General features: G+C 41.5%; 1 protein-coding gene and 1 long non-coding RNA gene across 4 annotated transcripts in view; one reads left to right on the forward strand and one right to left on the reverse strand.

The window, feature by feature from the left end:
* Window positions 1-19,429, reverse strand: part of lamp3 (lysosomal associated membrane protein 3) — a 42,065-nt gene extending 22,636 nt beyond the window's left edge. For 2 of the 3 annotated variants that reach the window (XM_063045670.1, XM_063045671.1), the window contains exons 1-5: window positions 19,275-19,429; window positions 15,401-15,957; window positions 10,762-10,878; window positions 8,633-8,693; window positions 3,401-3,574 (exon numbers count right to left, since the gene is read on the reverse strand). In XM_063045670.1, the coding sequence (XP_062901740.1) occupies window positions 3,401-3,574; window positions 8,633-8,693; window positions 10,762-10,878; window positions 15,401-15,957; window positions 19,275-19,314 (949 nt within the window). In that variant the 5' untranslated portion in view covers window positions 19,315-19,429. Of the gene's footprint in view, window positions 1-434; window positions 865-3,400; window positions 3,575-8,632; window positions 8,694-10,761; window positions 10,879-15,400; window positions 15,958-19,274 lie in introns of those variants that run through there. The other variant, XM_063045669.1, reaches the window with a different exon arrangement.
* Window positions 19,430-22,226: 2,797 nt separating this feature from the next.
* Window positions 22,227-25,014, forward strand: part of LOC134345271 (uncharacterized) — a 65,420-nt gene continuing 62,632 nt past the window's right edge. The window contains exons 1-2 of the long non-coding RNA XR_010017646.1: window positions 22,227-22,306; window positions 22,733-22,806. This is a non-coding gene — a long non-coding RNA (uncharacterized LOC134345271). The remainder of the gene's footprint in view (window positions 22,307-22,732; window positions 22,807-25,014) is intronic.

Consider the following 25,014-nt stretch of genomic DNA (forward strand, 5'->3'; position numbering starts at 1 on the left):
TAACATCCTGTCTACTTGCACTCCAGGATCCCACTATGTCAACACTACCAAGGATGGCATGCTCCTCCTACATCTGACCTCTCAAAGTGCAACTCCTCAAACTTGTCTGGATTTATCGACCCATTTGTCCACGCCTTTCCAAATAGTCTATTTAACCTAAAAATTATAGTTTACCCAAGTCCTTCACATTTTAAAACTGCTTTGTACTACTGGCCTGCCACTTTACATTAATACTGTGCCTTTTAGAAAGGTACCTTCCACAGTCCTCTATCCACCTCCCCCAAGGTGAATTGTCTCAAGTCAGTTACAAATTGAAATTCTTTGATATTAGGAAGGGCTAGGAATTGAAGGAATACAGAACAAGCATAGCAAACTTCCGTCACTAATTTTGCTATGTGATTAAATGTGTTAATAGTCGTGCAATGCACTAACTCCCAGCAATTCCCCCTCCCCCAGACTTGTGGTAAAATGCTTTATTTAAATAGATCAGAAATACAGACAAACTCACATTAGTATCTATATACAATTCAAAATAGTTTCTCCTTGCCAAGAACACTTGATCACATTTCTGGTCACAATTTGAATCATAAAACCTTTAAAACAATTTCTCTAATATTGAACAGAAGTCAATTGAAGGAACTCAGTTACAAGTGCTGTAGATTAAGGAAGGCAATTGGTAGAATTTCTCTTCATTCCCAAGACTATTCTTGAAAAATTCAATTTCTCATAGAGCTTCATATCCTTCAGATTTCGCTCTTCTATCAATTGTATACATAGCAACCACAGTTAGGACCAGTCCTGACAAAGCAATTCCCACTAACACTGGAATTACTTTACTCTCGGCATCTACTTCGCATTTTTCTTCTACAAGGAAAGTCAAAAATCAACTATCAACAGAGGAATTAAAAAATTAACTCATGCACATTTTGCAGTCAAATACTGCAATTACAGTACAATGCAGATTATACTATAATTGTAAAACAGCAGATTCAAAACCTCAACATGCTCCAAGTAACAAAAGGTAGAGGACAGCAAAGTGACAAATCAATGTTTATGCAAAGCCAGCTTACTGAATTGAGACTGAGTAATCAAGTTAAGATGAAATGTTCTTAAATTATATTGAAAAATATGAAAAAAGCAAAGCTCAAGAGTTTCAGACTGTAGCCCTCTGACAGGGTGCCTAAATTGGCAATAATCTTAAACTCTCACGTGCCTTGGTAATTTTGAACAGATTGTCATTAGTTATTAGCAATAATTATGGATTTAAGGTAAAAGGAATGGTCCTGTTTGTGTTTTCATTGTTTTACTATTAATAAGAGTCTAACAGATTGAAAGAAATGAAGCATTTTTGAAAACCTGTTCAAAATTTAATCTTTTAACAAGACAATTGAAAAATAACACTTCTAAATGTTATTGTAATATTGTAAGTATTTTCCAAATTGATGTGCAGTACCAAGCTGGTGTGAGACATTTCCTGTGAAAATATCTCAAATTGTTGTTGTTTTTTTAAAAATATAATCTGCACCTGGGTTGTTAGAAAAATCATTTGCTGCTTCATTTGACAGTAAAGAATTGAATCAACTTTACTACTTACATGCTTCATATACACGAGTAAAAATACATAGTATGTACAACAGGATACTCAGTATAACATAGAAATACAGTTGTATCAGCATGATTTAAGCAGTCTGATGGCCTGGTGGAAGAAGCTATCTTAGATCCTGTTGGTCCTGGCTTTTACGCTCAGGTACCGTTTCACAGATAAGCATTACACATCTTTTTATTATGGGTGATGTTTAACAAGAGGCAGCACCACATGCTGCATGCCAAAAATGTCTGCATGTTTCAATTTGGGCACACGTGCCACAGGCTCACCAACCCTGTCCTACAGCCTTACTAACTGTGCCTTTAAGGGTCTGACATACCAAGACAAAAGGGAACCCTTAAACCCAATGTGTCCACACTGACTTCTACCCAAGTAAAATCAGACCCATTTCTCCTGGAAACTTGTGTTTCCCTGCAGTTTAGTACCTTGAAGTGCATCAATTCCCTTTTGATTCTTTTGTCACTTCCTCCATGATGGGGTAATTTCCATTAGTCAGTAAACACATCAGGAATGTAGAAGGAAATGAAACATTCAATCAAAACCCACAAGGTCACATTTGAAAATTTCACTGGCCCTCAGACAGATCAAACCTGGATCCCTGGAGCAGAGGCAGTAGCACCAATTAGCACACTGCCAAGCACATTTGATTTGCACCTGTCTGCATGCTTTAGCAAACTTACTGCAATCCATTAATAAAGATCTTGCTAAAAAGCAAAATCCTATATGAATCAGATACACCACATACTAATTTCCCAGAAACCAACTTGACTGAAAACTCTAGACTGGTTATATTCCAACTTTTGATAGGGTCAACGCAATCAAATTAGCATCTTGACATTTAGTAGAATTCCGAGAGCAGGGGTAACTATTGACTACTTTGGATTACAGAAGTTAAAAGTACTTCTACTTAAGGCCAATTTGTGTAAATAATGACCTACTGTTAACCTCCATTTTTAAAGATAGTATTGTAACATAGGAAACAACACTCTGATGAAGGGCCAGAGTGCAAAATATCAACCATTTCCATATGCTACCCAACCTCCCGAGTTCCTCCAGCATTTTGTGTGTATTTTGGGTTTCCAGCATCTGTAGACTTGTTGTTAACATGTTCTACCTGGACAAGCAATTCTGATATCAAAATACTTCACTACTTTCCTACACTGAAATATCAGTGAGGTATATCTGAAATACAAGGGGAAGCCTTCCTACACTAAGTCGCAAATCAGAGGGACTTAAGTATTTTATTCAGATTCTTATCCAAGTCAAGGGATCATGCTCAAATGGGACCCAAGTATAAAAATGATAAGATACCAGAATTTCTGCAATTCTTTATGCCAGAGATTAGTCTTTTTCCATAATCCCAAAAATGTCAATCCAGCCCTGCAAGCTCTATCAATGCGTTTCAGGTTTCAGAGAAATTCAAGGCAACACACAAAATGCTGGAAGGACTCAGATCAGGAAACAAGATACTGGAAATCCAGTTCTGCAGATTCTGCAATTCAAGGTTTGTTCTTGTATGAACGGCATTTGTTTTTACAGATAATGCTGGTTTCAAACAGAATTCAGTAATCTGTTTAATTCAACAAATCAATATATTCTATACAAGTATTGAAAAGGTGGCACATCTTCCAGTACTAAGGAAGGAAAGCATTAATACCATCTTTTCATCAATAAAAAAAATTAAGCTGTCCCTGATTTTCCCCAATGGGGAATTATGTCCGGGGGTGGGGGGAAGAGGGGTTTAAATTTCTTGGAAAACAAAACTGCAAGGCAGGAAATGTTCAAGTTTCTTACCTTTACCAAACATTCCACCAGAGATGTTGAACGCCTGGACTTGAGTGTTAACCATTAAAATCTGCAAAGAATCAGTTGAAAAAGGTACAACCCTCTTGCTTTTGCACTTGTAGGAGTGTCCAAGTTCAGCATTAAACAACTTAATATTATCTGCAATGCCATGGTAAGTTTTGTCTGTAAAACAAGAACAAAAATAATAGCACAAAATGGCCTAAAACTGGCAACAATAAACTTTATACTTCATTGTCGCCAAACAATTGATACTAGAACGGACAGCACAGCGATATTTGATTCTGCGCTTCCCACTCCCTGGATTACAAATATTAAAAATAGTAAAAATAAGTAAATATTAAAATTTTAAATTACAAATCATAAATAGAAAATAGGAAAATGGAAAGTAAGGTAGTGCAAAAAAAAACGAGAGGCAGGTCTGGATATTTGGAGGGTACGACCCAGATCTGGGTCAGGATTCGTTCAGCAGTCTTATCACAGTTGGAAAGAAGCTGTTCCCAAATCTGGCCATACGAGTCTTCAAGCTCCTGAGCCTTCTCCCGGAGAGAAGAGGGACGAAAAGTGTGTTGGCTGGGTGGGTCGTGCTCTTGATTATCCTGGCAGCACTGCTCCAACAGCGTGCGGTGTAAAGTGAGTCCAAGGACAGAAGATTGGTTTGTGTGATGTGCTGTGCCGTGTTCATGATCTTCCGCAGCTTCTTTCAGTCTTGGACAGGACAACTTCCATACCAGGTTGTGATGCACCCTAGCAGAATGCTTTCTACGGTGCATCTATAAAAATTAGTGAGGGTTTTAGGGGACAGGCCAAGTTTCTTCAGTTTTCTCAGGAAGTAAAGGTGCTGGTGGGCCTTCTTGGCAGTGAACTCTGCTTGGTTGGACCAAGTCAGGTCATTTGTGATATTGACCCCGAGGAACTTAAAGCTTTTGACCTGTTCCACTTGCGCACCACCGATGTAAATTGGGTCGTGCGGTCCGCTACTCCTTCTGAAGTCAACAACCAATTCCTTCGTCTTGCTGACGTTGAGGGATAGATTATTGTCTTCACACCATGCCACCAGGTTCTTAATTTCCTTTCTGTACTCAAACTCATCATTACCCGAGATACGGCCTACAATTGTTGTGTCATCAGCAAACTTATATATTGAGTTTGATGGATCCTTGGCTACACAATCATGGGTGTACAGTGAGTACAGCAGGGGGCTGAGTACACAGCCTTGTGGGGCACCGGTGCTCAGAGTGATTGTAGAGGAGAGCTTGTTCCCTATTTTTACAGCCTGGGTCCTGTCTGTGAGGAAGTTGAAGATCCAGCTGCAGATCTGAGTGCTAAGGCCCAGGTTCCGGAGCTTAGGAATCAGTTTATTTGGAACGATGGTATTAAAGGCAGAGCTGTAGTCAATGAAAAGGAGCCTTACGTATGCGTCTTTATTCTCCAGGTGTTCTAAGGAGGAATGTAGGGCCAGAGAGATGGCATCTGCTGTTGACCTGTTGCTCCGGTAGGCGAATTGAAAAGCGTTGAGGTTGACCAGTAGGCTGTGGTTGATGTGTGCCATAACCAATCTCTTGAAGCACTTCATAGCAATTGATGTCAGAGTCACAGGTTGATAGTCATTCAGGCATGCCACCTTGCTCTTCTTCGGCACTGGGATTATCGTTGCCTTCTTAAAACACAAGGGGATCTTAGACTGAAGCAAGGAGCAGTTGAAGATGTCAGCAAACACTCCAGCTAGCTCGCTTGCACAGGCCCGGAGAACCCATCCTGGGACGCCATCTGGGCCCGTCGCCTTCCTTGGATTTATCTTCAGGAAGGCCCTTCTAACATCCTCCTCGGTGACGATGAATCTCGGTGCCACCAGGTCCGGTTCATCCGGAGGGAGCTGGACGCTCCTCTTCTGTTTGAATTTTGCGTAGAATACTTTAAGTTCGTCAGGAAGAGAAGCGCCACAGTTACTGATATTCCCAGCCTTTTCTTTGTGCCCAGTGATCTCATTTAGACCCTGCCATAGTCTACTGGCATCCCTCTGGTTAGCCTGAGCATCCAACTTGGCTCAGTATTGCCTCTTGGCCTCCCTAATGGCTTTCCAGAGTTCACACCTGGATTCCGTGTAGCGACTGGTATCCCCGGACCTAAAAGCCGCAGCTCTAGCCTTTAAAAGGGACTTGACCTCATAATTCATCCAAGGTTCCCGGTTAGGGAATACCCGGATCGTCTTGCAAGACACACAGTCCTCCGTGCATTTCCAAATAAAGTCTGTGACAGCTGAGGCATACTCATTGAGGTTAGCTACCGAGTCCTTGAATACTAACCAGTCCACCGATTCAAAGAACCTCATCCGTTTCCTCCGTCCAACGTGACACTACTTTTGACACAGTGACCTCCCGCTTCAGTTTCTGTTTGTAAGCCGGAAGGAGGAGTACGGCCGATTTTCCAAAGTGAGGTCATGGGACGGAACGGTAGGCATCCTTGACTGCTGTGTAGCAGTGGTCAAGTATATTCGGGCCTCTAGTGGGGCAGGAGACATGTTGGTACAACTTTGGCAGCGCCTTTCTGAGGTTGGCCTGGTTAAAGTCCCCGGCTATAATGAGCAAAGCCTCCATATATCTGGTCTCAAGTTCACTGATATTGGCATACAGTATGTTCAGAGCCCACTCCGGGCTGCAGGAGCTTGTCAGTGCCACTGTGTCCGAGCACCACGCAGTGTTGGTCAGTAGGCAGACACCACCTCCCCTCATCTTGCCTGAAGTCGCCGTGTGGTCCATCCGATGGATCGAAAATCCCTCCGGTAGGATGGCACAGTCAGGGGTGGCAGGGGAGAGCCAGGTTTCGGTGAAACAGAATACACAGCAGTTCTGCATCTCCCTGCAGTAGGTGAGTCTCCCTTTAAGATCATCCACCTTGTTCTCTATGGCTTGCACATTAGCCAGTAGGATGGTGGGCATAGGGACCCTGAAGCCCCTCAGCTTCAACCTGACCAGCAGCCCAGCTCTTTTCCCACACTTTCTCAGTAAGTAGTGCATCCTTCCAGGTTTCCATCGATGCAGTGTGTTGTTGTTGTCAGCTCTTTGCGGTTGGTGGATGCATCCCGCCGGGATCGATTAGCAGGTCACATTGTCTGGTGCTCCGGGTCGGGCCCAGTGACAGGGGATGCTCTGCTGCCACTTCCAGCCGCCAGGGGCCTGGGCTGTCAATTGGGTTGGGCCCCAATGCCGACACTAATTCCCAGATGGCCGGGCTCCTGGCTGAAACAAGTCCTTAAGCCAAGTCACGGTTGCGGAAGCTTTCGCTCCAGCCGAGCCTCAGGCTCGATTTCCGAGGTTGGCGGCGGAGGCCTCACTTCCGGCAGCTGTGGATGGCCACCAATGGGGCTTTACAGTGGTCGCTCCGGGGAAGCGCCTGGGGCACCTTGAGGTCTCTGCCATCACTTCTGTGTGGTCCTCTGCTCCAGAGAGGTGCTGGTCAGAATGGGCTGTGTCTCCAAGCGCTCCGGCACGGTAGCAGACCGCGGGTCTCCGGAAACATGGTGGGCCTCGCTGGTTGGGTCCAGGTGTGGTCCGGAGTTTAAGAAGCAGTTCGGGCGCGGGGGTCTCCAGCTGGGTCAGTAGCTTCGCCAGGGTGTTGTTGATACTGATCTTGCTAAATTGGAGGTTTAGAAGGGTTTCTTGGGTATAGGATAGCGGAGAGGGCAGATCGCTCAGGAGAGCACGCGCAAAGTCGCCAGTTACCGGCGCCATCTTTAAATGTAGTTCTTTCAGAAATCTAGAGGTCAAAATTCATCTGTTATGTCTACTAAATGTGCCATGTTTTAACATCAATTCTGCCATTAACTTTAAAAATGACCCAAAGTGTATAGTAATTTAACTACTTAATAGAGAATGTCTGCATCTTATACATTCCCTTAAGTCAGGGATTCCCAACCTGGGGAACACGGACCCCTTGCTTAATGGTAGGGGTTCATGGCATTAAAAAAGTTAGGAACCCCTAACTTATGTTTAAAGAGAATATTAAAGCAAGTCTAAAATCAAGCTTAGGATAGTGAAGTAGCTGAATTCAGTTGATTAAATTTTTCCAGTTAAACTTAAATGTATTGGATAACAAAAGCACAGACGTGCACATTTTACAAAATAGTTTAGAAAAATATACTCTACACTTCTCTGCCTTAGCAAAGGTGCCAACACAATTAATCCCCACCCCCACCAAAAGAGATTCACTCTTCTCCCCTCAGGCAGAAGATACAAAAGCCTGAAAGTACGTTTTACCAGGTTCAAGGACTGCTTCTACACCATTGTTGTAAGACTATCGAATGGTTCTCTAGTACAATAAAATACACTCAATCTACCTCATTATGATCATGCATCTTTTTGCTTATCTGCACTTCCTGTTGCTTTTGCACTTTATTCTGATTATTGTTTTCCCCTGTTCTGCCTGAATGCACTTTGTAATGATTTGCTCTGAATGCACAGTTTGCAAGATGCACTTTTCACAGCATCTTGTAGTTCAGACTAACTGTGGTTCACATTGCCCCCTTTCAGCTCTATTTTTGTGTTCATGCCCATTCTTTCTTGCTGATGATTGGAGGGCTGGGGCTTAGGAGGTATGTTAGTTTGTGTGCGAGGAAGGGGTTGGGGTTTGCAAGTTTTTATTTCTTTTTCTGGGGGGGATTTGATGTTTTTCAACTACTTCTATGGTTTTCTGTACTCTATGGCTATCTGGAGAAGACAAATTTCAGAGTTGTATTCTCCATACATTAATAAAATGAACCTTTACATGTTGGCAATAAACTATACTCAAATATAAAATGCTGAAGCAAAATGCTCTACCAAAGCTACAAAATATGAAATCTGAATGAACTACTATGTTACTATTTTCCAGTGCACTTGGTTCTGACAGGCAGGTGACAGGTTCAGCTGGGATTATTGTTGGATCTACAGCTATTCCTTCAATAGGTCAATGACTTGGGAGTTGGCGAGCTTAATCCATTTGAAAGTGATTTTTAAAAAAAGGGATGAGCTTATAATCAAACATTTCCTAGCTGGAATTCAGTCAACTACCTGCCCTACTTGAACCTTCCAGCCATCCTAACGTCAGGGCAAGTTCAAAGCAGAGGATGAAGGTTCTCAGTGTAACAAAACAGTGCAATTTAAATAGAATTAACTTTAAACTACATTATAAACAAAATCTTATTTCAAATATTCAACTTTCACAGTAAATAAAACGGCAAGTTACCCAGGTTATTCGTTGAATGCAGAGTAACTCTTATTCCACTGATGTAATACTGGTTCCCATCCTGCAAGCAGATGATAGTTATTGGAAGGTTTAAAACAATACAGTTAGCACAGGTGTCTCTACATACAGGGACAATTAGGCCTATAGAATCAATACCACCAGCCATTGGTCAGTCCAGGTCTGTCTTCAACGTAGAGTTAAGCCTCACCCAATTCATTCAGCCATTTGTGTGGCTAAAGCTAATTGCTTGAGTTGAGACATAACATGCAATGGAAAAAGAATATGAATAAGTTGTCTGCAAGATGCCATATTCAATAAAGAACAATACAGCCCAAGAACAGACCCTTTGACACACAATGTCTGCATCTATCATGCAAAGTTAAACTTAACCACCTACATAATCCATCACTCCATTCCCTAAATGTTCTCCTGCCTGTAGTCATACCTTTAATGAATATCATGACTACTTCCACCACTTCTGGAAGCATGTTCTAGGCACTCACTACTAAGGTGGAAAAACATTCCTTTTCAAGGGGATATGAATTTGGACCCCACCCCCCTCCCCAAGATTCCTCTACATCAATGTTCCAAGTGTCCTGCCTTCTGTTCTACATTAGCCCTCATTTTTGTCTTTTCAAACTGCAACACCTCACCTGCCCAGACCAACTTCCCTCTGTGATTTCTTCACCCATATATGGAGCTGATCTACACCCCGCAGTATCCTTTGACAACCTTCATTATCCACAACACCAAGGCATCATTAAAAAGCGTATTTCTGATAACTCAGTGTGACAGTTGTGCCAAATTGAGTATCTATTTTAAATTAGCGGTCTATAAAATTGAGGGGCATAGAAAAGATATGAGGTCTCCTCCACCCCGCACCCCAAGCAGTAGGAAATGGGCTTAAAGTGAGAGGGTAGAGATTTAATATGGACTCAAGGGGAAACTTTTTCCACCCAGAATGTGCTCAGAATATGAAATGAGCCATCAGAGGAAGTGGCAGGTCCATTAACATTTAAAAAGGCCCTATACAGGTATAGAAATAGGAAAGGTGTATGGGCCAAATGCAGACAAATGGATTTAAATAGTTGAAATCTTGATCTGCCTGCATGAGCCAAAGGCTTATTTTTTGAGATTTTCTGTAGACCAGGCTACTTCTTCCAATTGGTCCACAAAATGGCACATTCTTCTCTTGTCTTACTTTTGTTGGTGTTTGGGGTTCTCTAAAAGAACGTGTTCCACAGTTCAAACTATAGTTCTTTGCAAGCCGGTGGGTTTTTGGACCAGCCGTGCGCCCTGACACTTCGTTATATCCAGACGTGGCCTGGAAGACATGCACCTGCATGGACTGACCTGTAGATGACCTGGCTCCTCACTGATTTCATGAATTGAAGCACTGTAGGGGACTAAAACAGCGAGAGAGGCGGCGTGCACTGCTATCGGAGGGAGGCCCCTGTATTCCATTGACCCTTCTGAGAGAGGGCAACAGCCTATCAGTCATCGAGTCATGGAAGACTAACATCAGAACAGTGAGTTGTGGTCTCCCCTTTTGCTATTGCTGGGGCAATATCTCTCTCTCTCTCTCCCTCCCCCCCCCCTTGTGGGGGGGGGGGAGCCTGTCTAACATATCAAAATGCTGGATTATGGACTAGTTGATGATTGACTCTAGATTAAGGTCTCTTGGGAAGGGGGGTGCTTTTGTAATTGCTTGCATGGTGGGGGATGGAGCAAGAGAAGGAGGGCTTTGGGGTTCTGATCTTTATCTTCATTCTATGGGGTTTCTTGTTTTGAGGATGTCTGTGAAGAGTAAGAATTTCAGGTTTCTGCTGTATATATTCTAATATTAAATTGAACCATTTGTAAGACCATTGCTATCACAAGACATACTAAGCAAGCCCTTCACTTGAACTGCTAAAGCCTTGACCTACACTACCGCTTAGACTAGAGTCCAGGAAAGTCACGAAACTAATTAAAGCTTGTATCTTCAACTATTCTATGGCCTTTCTGGAACAAACTTGCAAACAATAGATACAAAAGTTTATCATTTATAAATCTTCTGACATCCTTCAATGGACCACCAGTTTTCCTTGGCCCACTAAAGTCAGATGCATTTAATTACATTAACTTACCTTCTCAAAGGTGAAGTTTACAAATCCAGAATTAAACTGCAAATTAATCCAAGCAGTAACATTTCCACACTTCCCTGAAACCACCGTTTTGCTCGGCGGAACATTGAAGTACAAATTCTGTGAAAAGACAATGATTGCAGCTTGACATTGTTTCATTGGCATTTCTGTTCAAAAAAATTGAAATTAACATACCAGGATACTATAGAGATAAATACAGACTAGGGTAACAACGTGAAAGTGTTTTGTATTGTTGGTTTAATTAGAACTATATTCACATATACCAACTGCAATTATACAAAAACTTCTATTTTAGATTAGTGCCATGGTTGCTCAGCTTTTCATTGGACTTAGATCACAATCTTAAGCGCTTTTTTTTTAAAAAAAGGAGGGTTTTAAATTGTTGCTATAAATTTCAGTGAGCACCCTTTCCAATTCTGTCAATTTGCCATTAGCTTTGTGATATTGCAATCACAAAATTTCACGGGTACACTGCTGTAGAGTCAATAAGTGACAAAATAATGCTGTGGACAAGACAATCAGCTCTTTGCAGAAATCGGCACACAGAGCTATGGTTACCTGCATCCAGAGCCAAATCAAAACTGCAAAAGTTCAATGAAGGATTCTGCACAAAGTAGATCTCAGCATCTTATTCATGATGATAAAACAATTTAAAAACACAGTAATTTCAGAGGACGTGTACCTAAACTTTACGATTGATTTTTGACATTTGTCATGGGGAAAATAACAAGCAACAAGAAAATTAGCATTTTAGGCTTCATCAAATGTGAATGTGCAAATGAAAAAATTATTTTTCCCATTGAACAATTTATCCACAGGGCCCTTAGAACAGAAGCATAAAACACTTCCGAACCGGGAGACCACAGTCTGTGCAGATCAGAAATGTCACCACCTCGCTGACAATCAACACTGGCGCAACCTCAAGGATGCACTTAGCCCACTGCTCTCCTCTCTACATCCATGGCTCAGATCAAATGCCATCTGAAGTGGCAGACAACACATCTAATGTTGGCAGAATTTCAGATGGTGATGAGAAGGTGTGCCAGAGCGAGAAATCAGCTAGTTGAGTGGTGTCACAGCAATAATCTTGCACTCAGTGTCAGTAGGACCAAACAATTGATTATGGACCATAGAAGGGCAAGACGAGGAACACATGGTAGTCCTCCAAGGGAGCAGAACTCAAAAAAGTGAGCAATTTTCTGGGCGTCAACATGGAGGATTTATCTTGGGCCTAACTTATCGAGGTAGCTACGAAGAAGGCACGACAGCAGCTATATTTCATTTGGAGATGAGGAGATGTGGTACATCACTAAAGGCTCTCACAAATTTCTATGGAGAGTTGAAATTGTGGAGAGTATTCCAACTGGTTGTACACCACCTGATACAAAGGAAGGGGGCACTGCACAGGATCAAAGTAAGCCACAGAAAGTTGCAAATCAGTCAGCTCCATCATGGGCACTAGCCTCCCAGCATCCTGGACATCAAGGAGCAATGAGGAGACTCAAAAAGGTGGAATCGATCATCGAGACGGCACCCAAGAATGCCCTCTTCTCCTTGTTACCATCAGGGAGGTGGCACAGAAGCCTGAAGACACACTCAATGATTCAGGAACAGTTTCTTCCCCTCTGCCATTGGACATTGAATCCATGAACGTTACTTTTTTTGCACTACTTTAATATAAATTTTTAATGTATATTTATTGTAATTCAGTTTTTATGTATTGCAATGTGCAAATTTCACAACACATGCTGATGATATTGAACCTGATACTGATTCTAACACAGCAGCCGACTCTTCCAGGAGTCAAAGAACTCCTTTTGAGCATGTTAAATCCAGAACTGATGTTCCTTGCTCAGCTTCTTGGTGTAAACAAGAATCAAGTTAAAGGACAACTCTGCATGCAAACAGCACAGTCTATAGAGCACACGCTGCTGGCCCACAGCTCAGGGTTGGCTACTCAGAAGACGACTTAAGACAATGGTGTTTTGTTAATTGGGTCTGCATCAATCCAGACAACATTGGCTAAGTTATTTAGTTCAAGGAAGCTTACAGACCAGACCAGTACTATCACTTAGCACATCAAATAGCTGATCTATCAATAATTGGGAGATCTGTGTACTCAGTCAGCCCTCACAGCATTAAAGTTGGGTGTTTAGGATCTGTTCTCAGAAGCTTTTGGACCATCTGTGGGAATTTCCCCCAAAGGTATCTGAAAAATATACGTGTGAATTCATTAAGTAGCCAAAAAAGTACAAATGTAAGAGCAAACAAGCTTGTTAGGAATGGTCAAGAGATAAGAAGAATGACAGAAAGATGGGGTGATTAGAATCTATTCTTCTGCCTTCCATTTCTGTAATAGACAACACATTCTTTCTACAACTTGTTGACATATCTTTAGTTTAAAGGAATTGTACCCATGTTTGAAAAAATCATTTGGTTTAGAAATAGTTTGTAGCACAAGTTTGAAGACCTGAGCTTCAAATATGTTTCAAGAATTTTATCTAAATTTAAACATGTATCACACAAAATAAATGAACTGTATGTTGAAACTATTTTGTTAGTTGGAAGCATCTCCTTGTTAGTGGGGGGGGGGGAAGAAGCGAAGAGGGCACCACTTAAATAGTGGGTATTGGCTGCTGAGCTAGCCGAAAAAAATAAACAGGGAAATGATCTAGCCTTTGAAGAGTAGGCGGCTGCAGTATAACTTCTTTACTGAGGGTACATGCAGCAACCTGCATCAGATAGGGGCTTAAAATCTTCATTTACATTCAGAGCTTCACAAACAGCAAACCCAACACCACAACAATACAAAAACGCTATTGGAGACAACTAATACCATTACCAATCAATAAAATCATCAATATCAGCCGTGTTGGTTCAATCCACCTTCAGCGCTCTCCATTTAAAAGGAAGCAGACAACTACTTGTGGCCGAGACCCTTTGTCAGGACTAAATGAAAGAAGAGATAGTAAGAGATTTGAAAGTTGGGGGGGGAGGGGGGAAAAGGAGATCCAAAATGATAGGAGAAGACAGGAGGGGATGGAGCTAAGAGCTGGAAAGTTGATTGGCAAAAGGGATACAAGGCTGGAGAAGGGACATGGGATGGGAGGCCTAGGGAGAAAGGAAGTGGGAAGGGAGCCCAGAGGAAGGACAAGGAGTTATAGTGAGAGGGACAGAGGGAGGGGAAAAAAAAGAGGAAAAAAGGGGAAAAATAATAATAAATAAATAAATAAGGGATGAAGGGATGGGATTCGAAGGGGAGGTGGGGTATTAACGGAAGTTAGATAAGTCAATGTTCATGCCATCAGGTTGGAGGCTACCCAGACGGAATATATGGTATTGTTCCTCCAACCTGAGTGTGGCTTCATCTTGACAGTAGAGGAGGCCATGGATAGACATATCAGAATGGAAATAGGACATGGAATTAAAATGTGTGGCCACTGGGAGTTCCTGCTTTCTCTGGCGGACAGACCGTAGGAGTTTACCGAAACGGTCTCCCCACCTGCGTTGGGTCTCGCCAATATATAGAAGGCCACACCGCGTTCACCAGCATTTTTTGTGTGTGTTGCTTGAATTTCCAGCATCTGCAGATTTCCTTGTGTAAGTGACCGACTAGTCTCATTTCTGCTTCATTATCACTGCTACAATTGGTATTGAAATCTGCTGCAGGACAAAGTTGGGAAAATCATTACCAACCCATAAAACTAGTTAGGTTGTCCCTTCCAACTGGATTTTCAACAGCCTGATTATGGGAGGTATATGCATTTGAACTTGCAGTAGTGAGACTTGTAGAGCAACTCGGTTTAGGATGCAATTACTTTTCTCATTGTCTCAGCAAATTCCAGCTCATGGTCTTTATGGAATCTGGTTCTAACTTGTAGTTAGACAGATGATCTCAGGAAGGATCCCAATTCATTAGGTTGAAGAAAGGTAGCATTGTTTACACTGTTTACAATTCATTGGGTGTGGGGGGGTGGGGGGGGGGCAGGGGAAGGTGCCTGTGGAAAGGTGAAGGAAGATGACTAACCTGTTCATTTACCACAAGTTCCTCTGCAAGTTGCAAAGGTGCAGACAAGATTCACAAGGATTTTACCAGAACTTAGAGCTCAAGTTTGAGTAGCTGGATAGGTCCTTAGCAGGCTTATTTCTCCAGAGCGTAGGGGAAGTGTTACTGAAGTATAAAGTTGTGAGGGCATCAATAAGGTGAATGGTCAGCTATTTCCTAGTACAAAGGAGTTGAAAACTAGAGGGCATGGTCTCAAAATGAGGAACACATGGCCAAAACATCTCACACACAGCATGAGAGATAGATGGAACAAGCTGCCAATGGAAGTGGTAGAGGCAGGTACAATTACAAAGTTTAAGAGGCAACTAAGTACACAGATACAAAGGATTTGGATGTGGATAAATGGAACCAGCTCAGATAGGCACTTGCTTCGCATGGACATTGTGGGGCCATTACTGTACTAAACTATGACTAGTCTCTTAAGAACTTGAGCAGTGTAATGATATTGATTGGTTAACTCTGCTTAACACATCCAATCTGCACCAATCATTTGTTTCAAGGAACTCCTTTCAACTTCTGGTAAAAGAATAGAGGCATAAAATGAATATAACTTACTTCAGACTTTGTGGCAACAATTAATTGTATTCCAATGGCCATCTTGATGCAAATAGTATTCTTCAAAGAAACATTGTAGAAGCCAGTTACTGGGATTGTAGCAGTCGGTGATAGTGTAGGGAGTACAGTTGGTGTACTTGTTGTATTATGCTTTGCAGCAGTCGTGTTGGTCACAGGCACAGTCGTCGTATGGTTTGCAGCAGTCGTGTTGGTCACAGGCACAGTCGTCGTATGGTTTGCAGCCGTCACATTGGTTACAGGCACAGTCGTCGTATGGTTTGCAGTGGTCACATCGGTCACAGGCACAGTCGCCGTTTGGTTTGCAGCAGTCGTGTTGGTCACAGGCACAGTCGTCGTATGGTTTGCAGTGGTCACATCGGTCACAGGCACAGTCGTATGGTTTGCAGCCGTCACACTGGTCACAGGCACAGTCGCCGTTTGGTTTGCAGTGGTCGTGTTGGTCACAGACACAGTTGCCGCATAAAATGAGTTTCGGTTAAATGTTGTTTGAACTGGATTTGTCACTACAGCACTTCTGGCACAACTTATAAACGGCACTGCAAGAAGAAACAAAAATTAATCGCTGCTGCACACAAGTTGGTTGTTGCAGAACTGCTCCCAAACTGGAAGCTTCAGAATGTTATCTAGTAATTCCTGCTGGGCAAAGACTGAATTCACACCCCAGCTGATAAAAACTTCAGCAGTCGAGTAGCACGCAAACACCAAAACCCCAAACAGAAAACAAAACCTTCCTAAATATTGGTGCAACACAAGACATTTTATGAACCAGCACAATAGAGGTTGAAATTCTTTTGACTGGCAAATTTGGGACCCAATAATGCCACACCAGAAACTGCTCCTCCAATTACCAGACCACAAAACATAGGAGCAGAATTAAGCCATTGACCCATCGAGTCTGCTCCGCCACTCAATTCTGGCTATCCTTTTATCCCCTCCTCAGTGCCAATCATCATCCTCTTTTGAAAAGCACTTTCAAAAAAAAAATTAAGTACACAGATAGTACACTGGTTGGTGAAGATTCCACTCCTGAGGAATGTCAATAACTCAAAGTTTCCAGCAAAAAGCTGTACTGGTGTTTTAACTCATACTTTGTTCATTTACAATGAAATTGCTAGAGTTTGAAAATTAGATGTTTAAAAATGCTATTGCAGTCTAATTAAGCCCTTATTAATAATATGGAACCTAAAATATAGGGATGGTCATAGACCAAGTAATTTGAAGGCTAAGCATCCAGTTTAGTCTTGTGTACAGCAGTCACAATTTAACCATTTGCTTTTTCCAACCACAGGCAAACTGTTCTGCCAAAGCACTGAACTCTGCAGTCTAAGATGTTATTGTAATTCCTAAAACCCTAAAGGTCTTCAAAACAAATTCATTTCTAGACAGATTTAGTGTAATTAACAGCATTTAATCTTTCCTACTACACAACTCTCAAGAAAAAGTTTCGTGGAATACTAAGCAAGAATGAAACCTTCATACAACTTTGATCACTGGCTGCTGTCTTTAGCCTAGGGCTAAAGGTTACAATGGCTAGATCATTGGGAGTTTCCTTATTCTGGGAACAGAGGGTAACAGGAGGCAAGTCCTGGTGCACATTATCATGATCATATTGAATAATAGGGTTAGCCTGAGAAACCACATGGTCTATGTCTGCTCCCATTTTCAGTTCATGAATTATTAGTTCTAGTTTTCTCTTAGGAAACAGACACCCTGATGGTAGGAAAAGAAAGAAACGAGAGTTAGTTCTCTGGAGAAAGGAAGGTATAAAGAGCACCAAATGGGAAAGTGAATGCAAGAAAGCATTGAGAAAGTAGCTGCATCTCAAATTTAATACACAGAAAACTAAGATGGAAAATCTTTAAGGCAGAGGAAAATGAAACCTGTATTTAATGTCAGATAAATATGGGATTACAATCTGTTAAATCTACCCTATAAATCCAAAAATTGCTGTACCACGTATTGCTGGACCAGTTGTTAATCCATTTTATAATTAAGTTACTTCTGTTCTAAAAAAGATGGTTAGACAATGTCTATTTAAACCCTTAACCAGGATGACGATCTGTTGAAGTTATACTAAAAGCCAATGAATTGCAACCATCTTTAAAACTAAAGAGGGAAAGCAGCAGAGAGGGAATAGAGAGGGGTAGTTGCTTCTGTGTTAAAACAATAACCATTTTACACAATGAGCATGCAGTCAAGGTTACGCAAATACAAATGTAATGTTGATTAAGATAAAGAAGGTTTGCACAAGCAGAGAAAAGAAGGGTCACAAGCTGCAGAGAAAGGAAGGATCACAGGCTACGATGAGTGTGGCAGGAAACAAAATTTCACAACCAAATCAGGATGGTGCAGTTAGCATGTTCCTGGGCATCTGTTCCCTTAATAGTTATCATGGTATAATGAGCAGAATTCTACAGATGGTGGAAATCCAGAGCAACACACACAAAATGCTGGAGTAACTCTGCAGGACAGGCAGCATCCATGGAGAAGAATAAACAGCTGATGTTTCAGTCCCAGATCTTTCATCAGGACTGGATAAGTGGGGGGGGGGGGGAAGGGAGAGGGAGAGAGAAGAGGAAGGCAAGCCTGAAATCAGTGGGATACAAACTGGCAGGTGATGGGTGAAATCAGGTGAGGGAGAAGGTGAGTAGGTCAGGAAAGGAAGTGGGGAGAAGAAGAGATGAAGCAGAAAACCTAGAGATGACAGATGGCAGTAGTAAGGCCTGAAGGAATCTGATAGGCGAGGGGAGTGGACAGTGGGAGAAAGGGAAGGAAGAAGGGCCCTGCAGAGAGGTGATAGGCAGGAGGAAGAGTTGGGGCAAAAGGGGAACCAGAATGGGGAATGGAAAAAGGGAGAAGGTAGAAATGAACATAAATTATCCTGTACTCCTTCCCCTCCCCCAATCTTCTTACTCTGGTATTCCCCCCACTCCTCCTTTTCCAGTCTGACACGATGTTGCAACCTGAAACATCGACTGTTTTTTCCTCTTCACAGATACTGCCTGATCTGCTGAGTTCCTCCAGCACTTTGTGTGTTTCATAGTACAATTAATTAGGAAAAGTGGCTTTGTCAGGGAAGTACAAGTAAAAATGTTGCCACGGATATGATTCAGCAAATATATTTCAAACTTTAAAATAATTACACAATAGTTATTTGGTAAAGAGGAAATTACTTTTGCCCCTAAATGTACAGGGATGGAGAATTAAAAACACTCAACCAAGATAAAATTGGAAGTTAATTCAAGATCTTATGTAAACGTTACAGATACAACTACAATACACTCAACTCGTTCATAAACAAAGACTGTTGAACAGGCTTGTATTTCTATAAACGCAAAGGATGAAGTATGTATTACTAATTTATTCACCTAGAACCACACCACCGACCCACTCTAGACCAAGACTTGGTGAGTCTGCAGAAGGGCAAGTGGCTGCCGGGTTCTTGGAAATATTCTTCGGCAGCGATCACGTATACTGCACATTAACTGCTCCTTCACCACACAAAATCCAATACTTTCTTAAAAGGTTTTTCGGTGGCTCATAAAATGTCGTACAGACCAATTTGAGGGAGGTGAGGAGAGGAGCCTCCAAATGTTGGTGTTTTCCGCATTCCTCCACTAAACTGACCCAAGTCCTCCCCGGCGGTACGACTTCAGTTCAGCAGACAATGAACAAATTGCACCTACAGGATTTTCACCTCGAGCCGTTGCTTCCGCCACCCCACCCCCATCACCAAAGAAATCCAGCAACCCGTTTCCCCCGGCGAAGGCCGCCTCTACTGATCCCACTCCAGGAACGGGAGCCACAGCACTCAAAAAAAAATGGGAACTTAAAGCAGCTTGAATAGACTCACCCAACAGAGCCAAGGCGGCAATCGCGACCAAGTTCTTCATAATGTTCAGGTACAGTTTACTCGTATCAAAAACTCCCGTTTGCAACCTACTCTCTCTTAACTACTTGCGTAGCAATAAAAACACTCAAGTCACGAGGTATGGAAAGGGTGGGGACAGGTAGGAAATGAGGTCGAATATGAGCCAGCCAATTCTCACTTGCTAGGGTTGCATTGCTGAAATAGACATGCAACTGACTTGGTCGACAACGAATTTCTCCAATTTACCTACTAATCTTTAACTGTGTCTTACGATGATGTGACACTAAACCTATCTCCTTCCAGCGTTACTTTAGATTAGTTTCTTGTCATGTACGCTAGAGTATAACAACATTGGAATTGGTTTATCGGTGTGTGTACTGGGACCTAGTGAAAAGTTTGTCTTGCATACTGTTCATACGAATCAAATTATTACACAGTGCACTGAGGTAGAACAAGGCAAAACAAAAACAATGCAGAATAAAGTGTAACATCTACGGAGAAAGTGCAGTGTAGATAAACAATAAGGTACAAGATCATAATGGGGTAGATGGTGAGGACAAGGGTCCATCTTATCATGCCAGGGAATCATTCAATAGTCTTATACCATTAGGGTGGAAACTGTTCTTGAGCCTGTGTCTTTACTCTATTTAAATAAAGGCACAATTTTATTTGTAGCCTTAAATAGATCTGAATAATTCTTGCAATTATTTGTCACTGCTTTTAATTTGCAGTTTCTATTTTCTTTCTTTGTGCATCGTAAATAAAAAAAAATCTTTATAGTTTCTACGCAATGGCCAGCTGGGGATCTGGTTTGGGACCCAAGGTGGTATCCCAAAAAAATTTGGACCTACTGCTATAGACCGAGTCCATAGAAGCTCAAACAAATTCCTTGTTTACATGAAGCTCACAGGAGTAACATGTATACATAGTAGTAATAAATAGCAGCAATAAATATAATAACAAGCTCAAAGCAAAATGATGGACAGCTTGCAATTGCAATTTGAAATAATTAAAAATGAAATGCTAGAGTGACAATAATAGAATAACCAGGAAAGGTAGAGAGGATGGATAGGTGGTGGCGTCACAAGGAAGAGTGTGTGAAAGAGGTGATTATTTCAGAAGTCTGAAAGCAGTGGGGACTTAACTCTTCTTAAGTGTGGATGGGCAGGTTCTCAAACTAATAGGAGCCAAAAAAGTGGAGGGATTGAGAAGCTAGGTGTCATGTCCTGGAAGTATATAAAGAAGGACAGACAGGACCATGGGATAGATGGGGTGAAGTGTATTTATTTTAAGGAGGATTAATAGTAAGGGAGGTAAACTTAGACCATTGATCACTTCATGGAACTATGATGTTGAGGCCAAGACAGAGACATGGTTGAGAGAGGGAAAAGTTTGGATGATTAATATCACAAACAAGAGAAAATCTGCAGGTGCTGAAATGATTAGTATTCCCAGTTTCAATGTTTTGGGAGAGAAAGGGAGATTTTAAGAAAAAAACCATAAGATATAGCAGCAGAATTAGGCCATTTGGCTGATCAAGTCTGCTGATCCATTTTCCCTAGCAGCCTCAATTTCCTGTCTTCTCCACATATCACTTCATACCCTGACTATTCAAGAATTTATCAACCTCTGCCTTACATATACCCAATGACTTGGCCTGCACAGCCGCCTGTGGCAATCATTTTCACAAAAGGGGAGGAAGGGAAGTCACACAACTAATCAGGGACAAATTCACAGCTGCAATCAGAGGTGACATCATGGAGGGCCCTTCTGCTGAGTATAATGAAAGGTAATCGCTCAAAAGCACTATAGAGCTTCCAGAAACCACTGCAACATTGAGCACTGGATATACCAGCAAATTTGGGGAAACGTGCAAAACCAACAAGGTTGCCATTGTGTAAGACTTCAACTTCCCTAGATAGACATTATGTGACATCCTTTAGAAAGAAGGACAAGGATTGCAAGGTAAAGAAGCCTTGGATGCTGAGATTGGTAGTAAGTTGAATCAAGAAGAGAAAGGAAGCCTATGTAAGATTTAGGAATGCTGTACGTACATCCAGAGCAAACAGCTGACTTGAGAGAGGATAGCATCCAAAAATAGTGTAAAAACAACTTGAAATCCATCCATATGTTGTTAAAAATTTACTTGTCTTACTGGAAGGAATGGAAGAGAATAAAATTTTATAGTTTGGGGTAAACAGAATGCTCCTATCAACACCGAAAGCAGAACACAGAATGGCATCATCAAATGTCCTATCCTAGAACATTCATATTGTGAAGTGAGTTCAATCAGAAGTGCATCCTTGTTAGTACGATGAGGCTGATAGAGTTCAAGTGAATGTGGACAAATGAGTGTTTTTTGATCAGAAATCTTTATTCAGTGGAGATCCACAAGGCACCACACTTGGCTGCTTGCTTTATGTGGAACATATGAGTGATGGTCATTTAAATACAATGGCTATCATTATAAATTTTTTTCTGTAATGAAAGTTTGACAGTTGAGAGAGAGCAAGTTCTCATCTGCAAACTGATATCAAACAATTGCTATGAGTAGTCACACAAAATATGACACGTGATAGGATATTAAGACACACATTCATAGAATCACAGAGACAATACTGCACAGAAACTGGCAAATGGAGTTCAATGCAGAAAAGTGTGAAATGATACATTTTTGAAGGTCGAACTTGATGGCAGAGTACAAGGTTCATGGAAAGAAAGTGTGGAGAAACAGAAGGATTTGGGGTCCATGCCCATAAATCCCTGAGTTGCTCTGCAACTTGATAGGGTGATAAATAATGCTTAGGGTGTGTTGGCCTTCATTAGTTGGGGGGATTGAATTCAAGAGCTACAAAGTTATTTTGCAGCCCTACTGGTTAGATTACACCTAGAATATAGTGTTAATTTCTGGTCACTTTATTACAGGAACGATGTGGAAGCTTTTGAGAGGGTGCACAAGAGATTTACCAGGATGCTGCTTGGATCAGAGAACATGCCTTATGAAGAAAGGCTGAGTAAGCTAGGGCTTTTCTATTTGGAGTGAAAGAGGATGAGAGGCAATTTGATACAGATGTAGAAGATGATAAGAGGCAAAGATCAGTAGACAGCAAACACCTTTTTTCCAGGAGGGCAATGACTAATATGAGAGTTTTTTTTATATATACATAGAATACACTGTCAGGGGTGCTAGTATATTAGGCACATTTAAGAAACTCTTAGATAGGCATATGGATGAAAGAAAATTGGAGGGCTATTTGGGAGGGGTGGGTTAGATTGATTTTAGAGTAGGTTAAAAGGTCAACACAACACCGTGGACTGGAGGACCTGTGTTGTGCTGCACTGCTCAATGTTCTATTTTCTCCCAGAAGATAGAAGTGAGAAAAGGGAGACTTGCAGGCTTCTTTGACGATACTAACATGTGAAATCCTCAAACTCAACAGGAGAGCTTCGGTCACAAAGCTGCAATCCTATTGTCCATATCTGGGAAGTGGAGAAGATACCAGGGGCCTCAGAGGTATGTAATCCTGACCACCTTCCAGAAAGGTGACAAGTCTGAGTGGTAACTACTGAGAGCTCTCCTTGCTGTCCTCATAAAAGTAATTGCCAAGGTCCTCCTTAAACACATCCTCTCGGTGGCCCAAGAGTTGCTTCAAGAACCATAGTATGAATTCTGTCCATCAAAAGGCACTGCAGATATGATCTTCACTGTGGAACATCTACAAGAAAAAGGCATGGTCTGACATCAGCCACTATATATGACCTTCACTGACCTCACTAAAATCTTTGACTGAACTGGAGCCATATATAATAGACAGAAACTTCTAAACCCACAGCCTCTGTCAGCTGGAAGGACTAGAACAGCAAAAATATGGGAAATTGCCCTCCAAACCACACACCATCCTGCATTGGAAATATATCATTGTTCGGTCACTGTTGCCATGGCAATATCCCAGAGCTCCCTCCCTAATAACAATCTGGGCTGTAGCAGTTCACCACTATCTTCTCAAAGGCAACTAAGGATGGAAAACTAAATACTGGCTCAACCTGAAAAATGTGCATCCCTTGAATGAATATTTTAAAAAGCAGGCGCTGCGGAACACTCTGTTCAAATTTGGCTGCCCATAGGAATTCATCTCCATCTTAAATATGCTCATGCAAGGCATGATACTAACCAACAGAACTAATTTCACAGAATCTAATGTCAAATGTGGCTGTATTATTGTCAGTATTTCTCACCACAATGTCACATCTCATCTCCACCAAACTTCCCATAGGAGCAGATCTGATCTTAGGACTGATGGGATTTGCTTCATGCTATAGTGACTGCACTCCAGAACCAAATTCACCAAAAACTCAATAGTCTATCTACAAAACGCGTTCATAACTGAACTTGTATAGTCTGAGGAGGCACACTTCTATGGCTAAATTATTAATCTCAGGGAAATATATTGGAGAATAGGCCGTGAATTCAATATTCACATGAGACCATAAGAAATTGGAGCAGGAGTAGGCCATTCGGCCCATTGAGCCTGCCCCGCCATTCAATAAGATCATGGCTGATCTGTCCGTAAACTCAGCTCCATCTACCTGCCTTTTCCCCGTAATCCTTAATTCCCTTACTATGTAGAAATCTATCTAACTGTTTTTTAAATGTATTTAGCGAGGAAGCCTCAACTGCTTCCCTGGGCAGAGAATTCCACAGATTCACCACTCTCTGGGAAAAACAATTTCTCCTCATCTCCGTCCTAAACCTTCTCCCCTGAACACACTACTTCACAAGCAGTTTCCTTATCAGTCCCATTGCCCATTGGATTCTTCCTGACCCATCTGTGGCAGAACCTGTGGTTCCCAGTCGCCCTCATCCATCACTTCTCATTTCACAGAACTGGAGCGGAATCACGTCACTTCGATCATGAAGGACCACCTAAGATATGAAGTATTTTGCTAATGAATTAGGCGATGCATTAGCAGGTATTACCTGTTCTTGGATACTCTGGAATATATTGATGTCAGCTGGGTATTTGTTGATATGTTCATGAGTAATGGCACTGGGAACTCACCATCAAATAACATGTCTTTTACGAGCTAAATTTAATCACTATTTTTATAAATGTTCTTAGAATTTGTCAGCAAATTGCCTGATGCAGACGAATAAGTAATGAACAAACCATCTTCTGCCATGATACATTATCATTAAACAAAGGATGTATCCCAATTATTTGACAAGTTTGAACACATTCTGTTGTGACTCAGCATTCTCATTTGGAAGCTTTAAAGACAAATAGGTCCATCCTTGTTTTTATTCTTTCAATGCACATCACATGCATAAGCTAAAAATTGCAAACCAAGAATTAAATTACAACTAAAATACGTTCACAAGAGCTCATATCAGCTTTTGAAATCTATTAATAAAACATACTAAGATAGTCTGGAATAATACCTTAAACTAATTAAAACCTAATGGCTGATATGAAAACAGCATGTGGCCTTACCATTGTTCTCCAGGATAAGATGTCCATTATCATTTCTATTTACAATATTTTGGGAGTTTCGCAAATCAACGAAGATGTAAACTGGACCTCATTGCTGAAATTTCATTGACTTATCCATCTTACATTTGCACTAAGGAAAATGATGGGCCAGGGTTTAATTCACTGTTTTATCAGTGACAACCTGATTGCTGTAATCTTTAACCTTGTTCACTTTGCTGAATAAATATGCT

The sequence above is a fragment of the Mobula hypostoma genome, chromosome 4 (assembly GCF_963921235.1).
Source record: "Mobula hypostoma chromosome 4, sMobHyp1.1, whole genome shotgun sequence".
NCBI lineage: Eukaryota > Metazoa > Chordata > Chondrichthyes > Myliobatiformes > Myliobatidae > Mobula > Mobula hypostoma.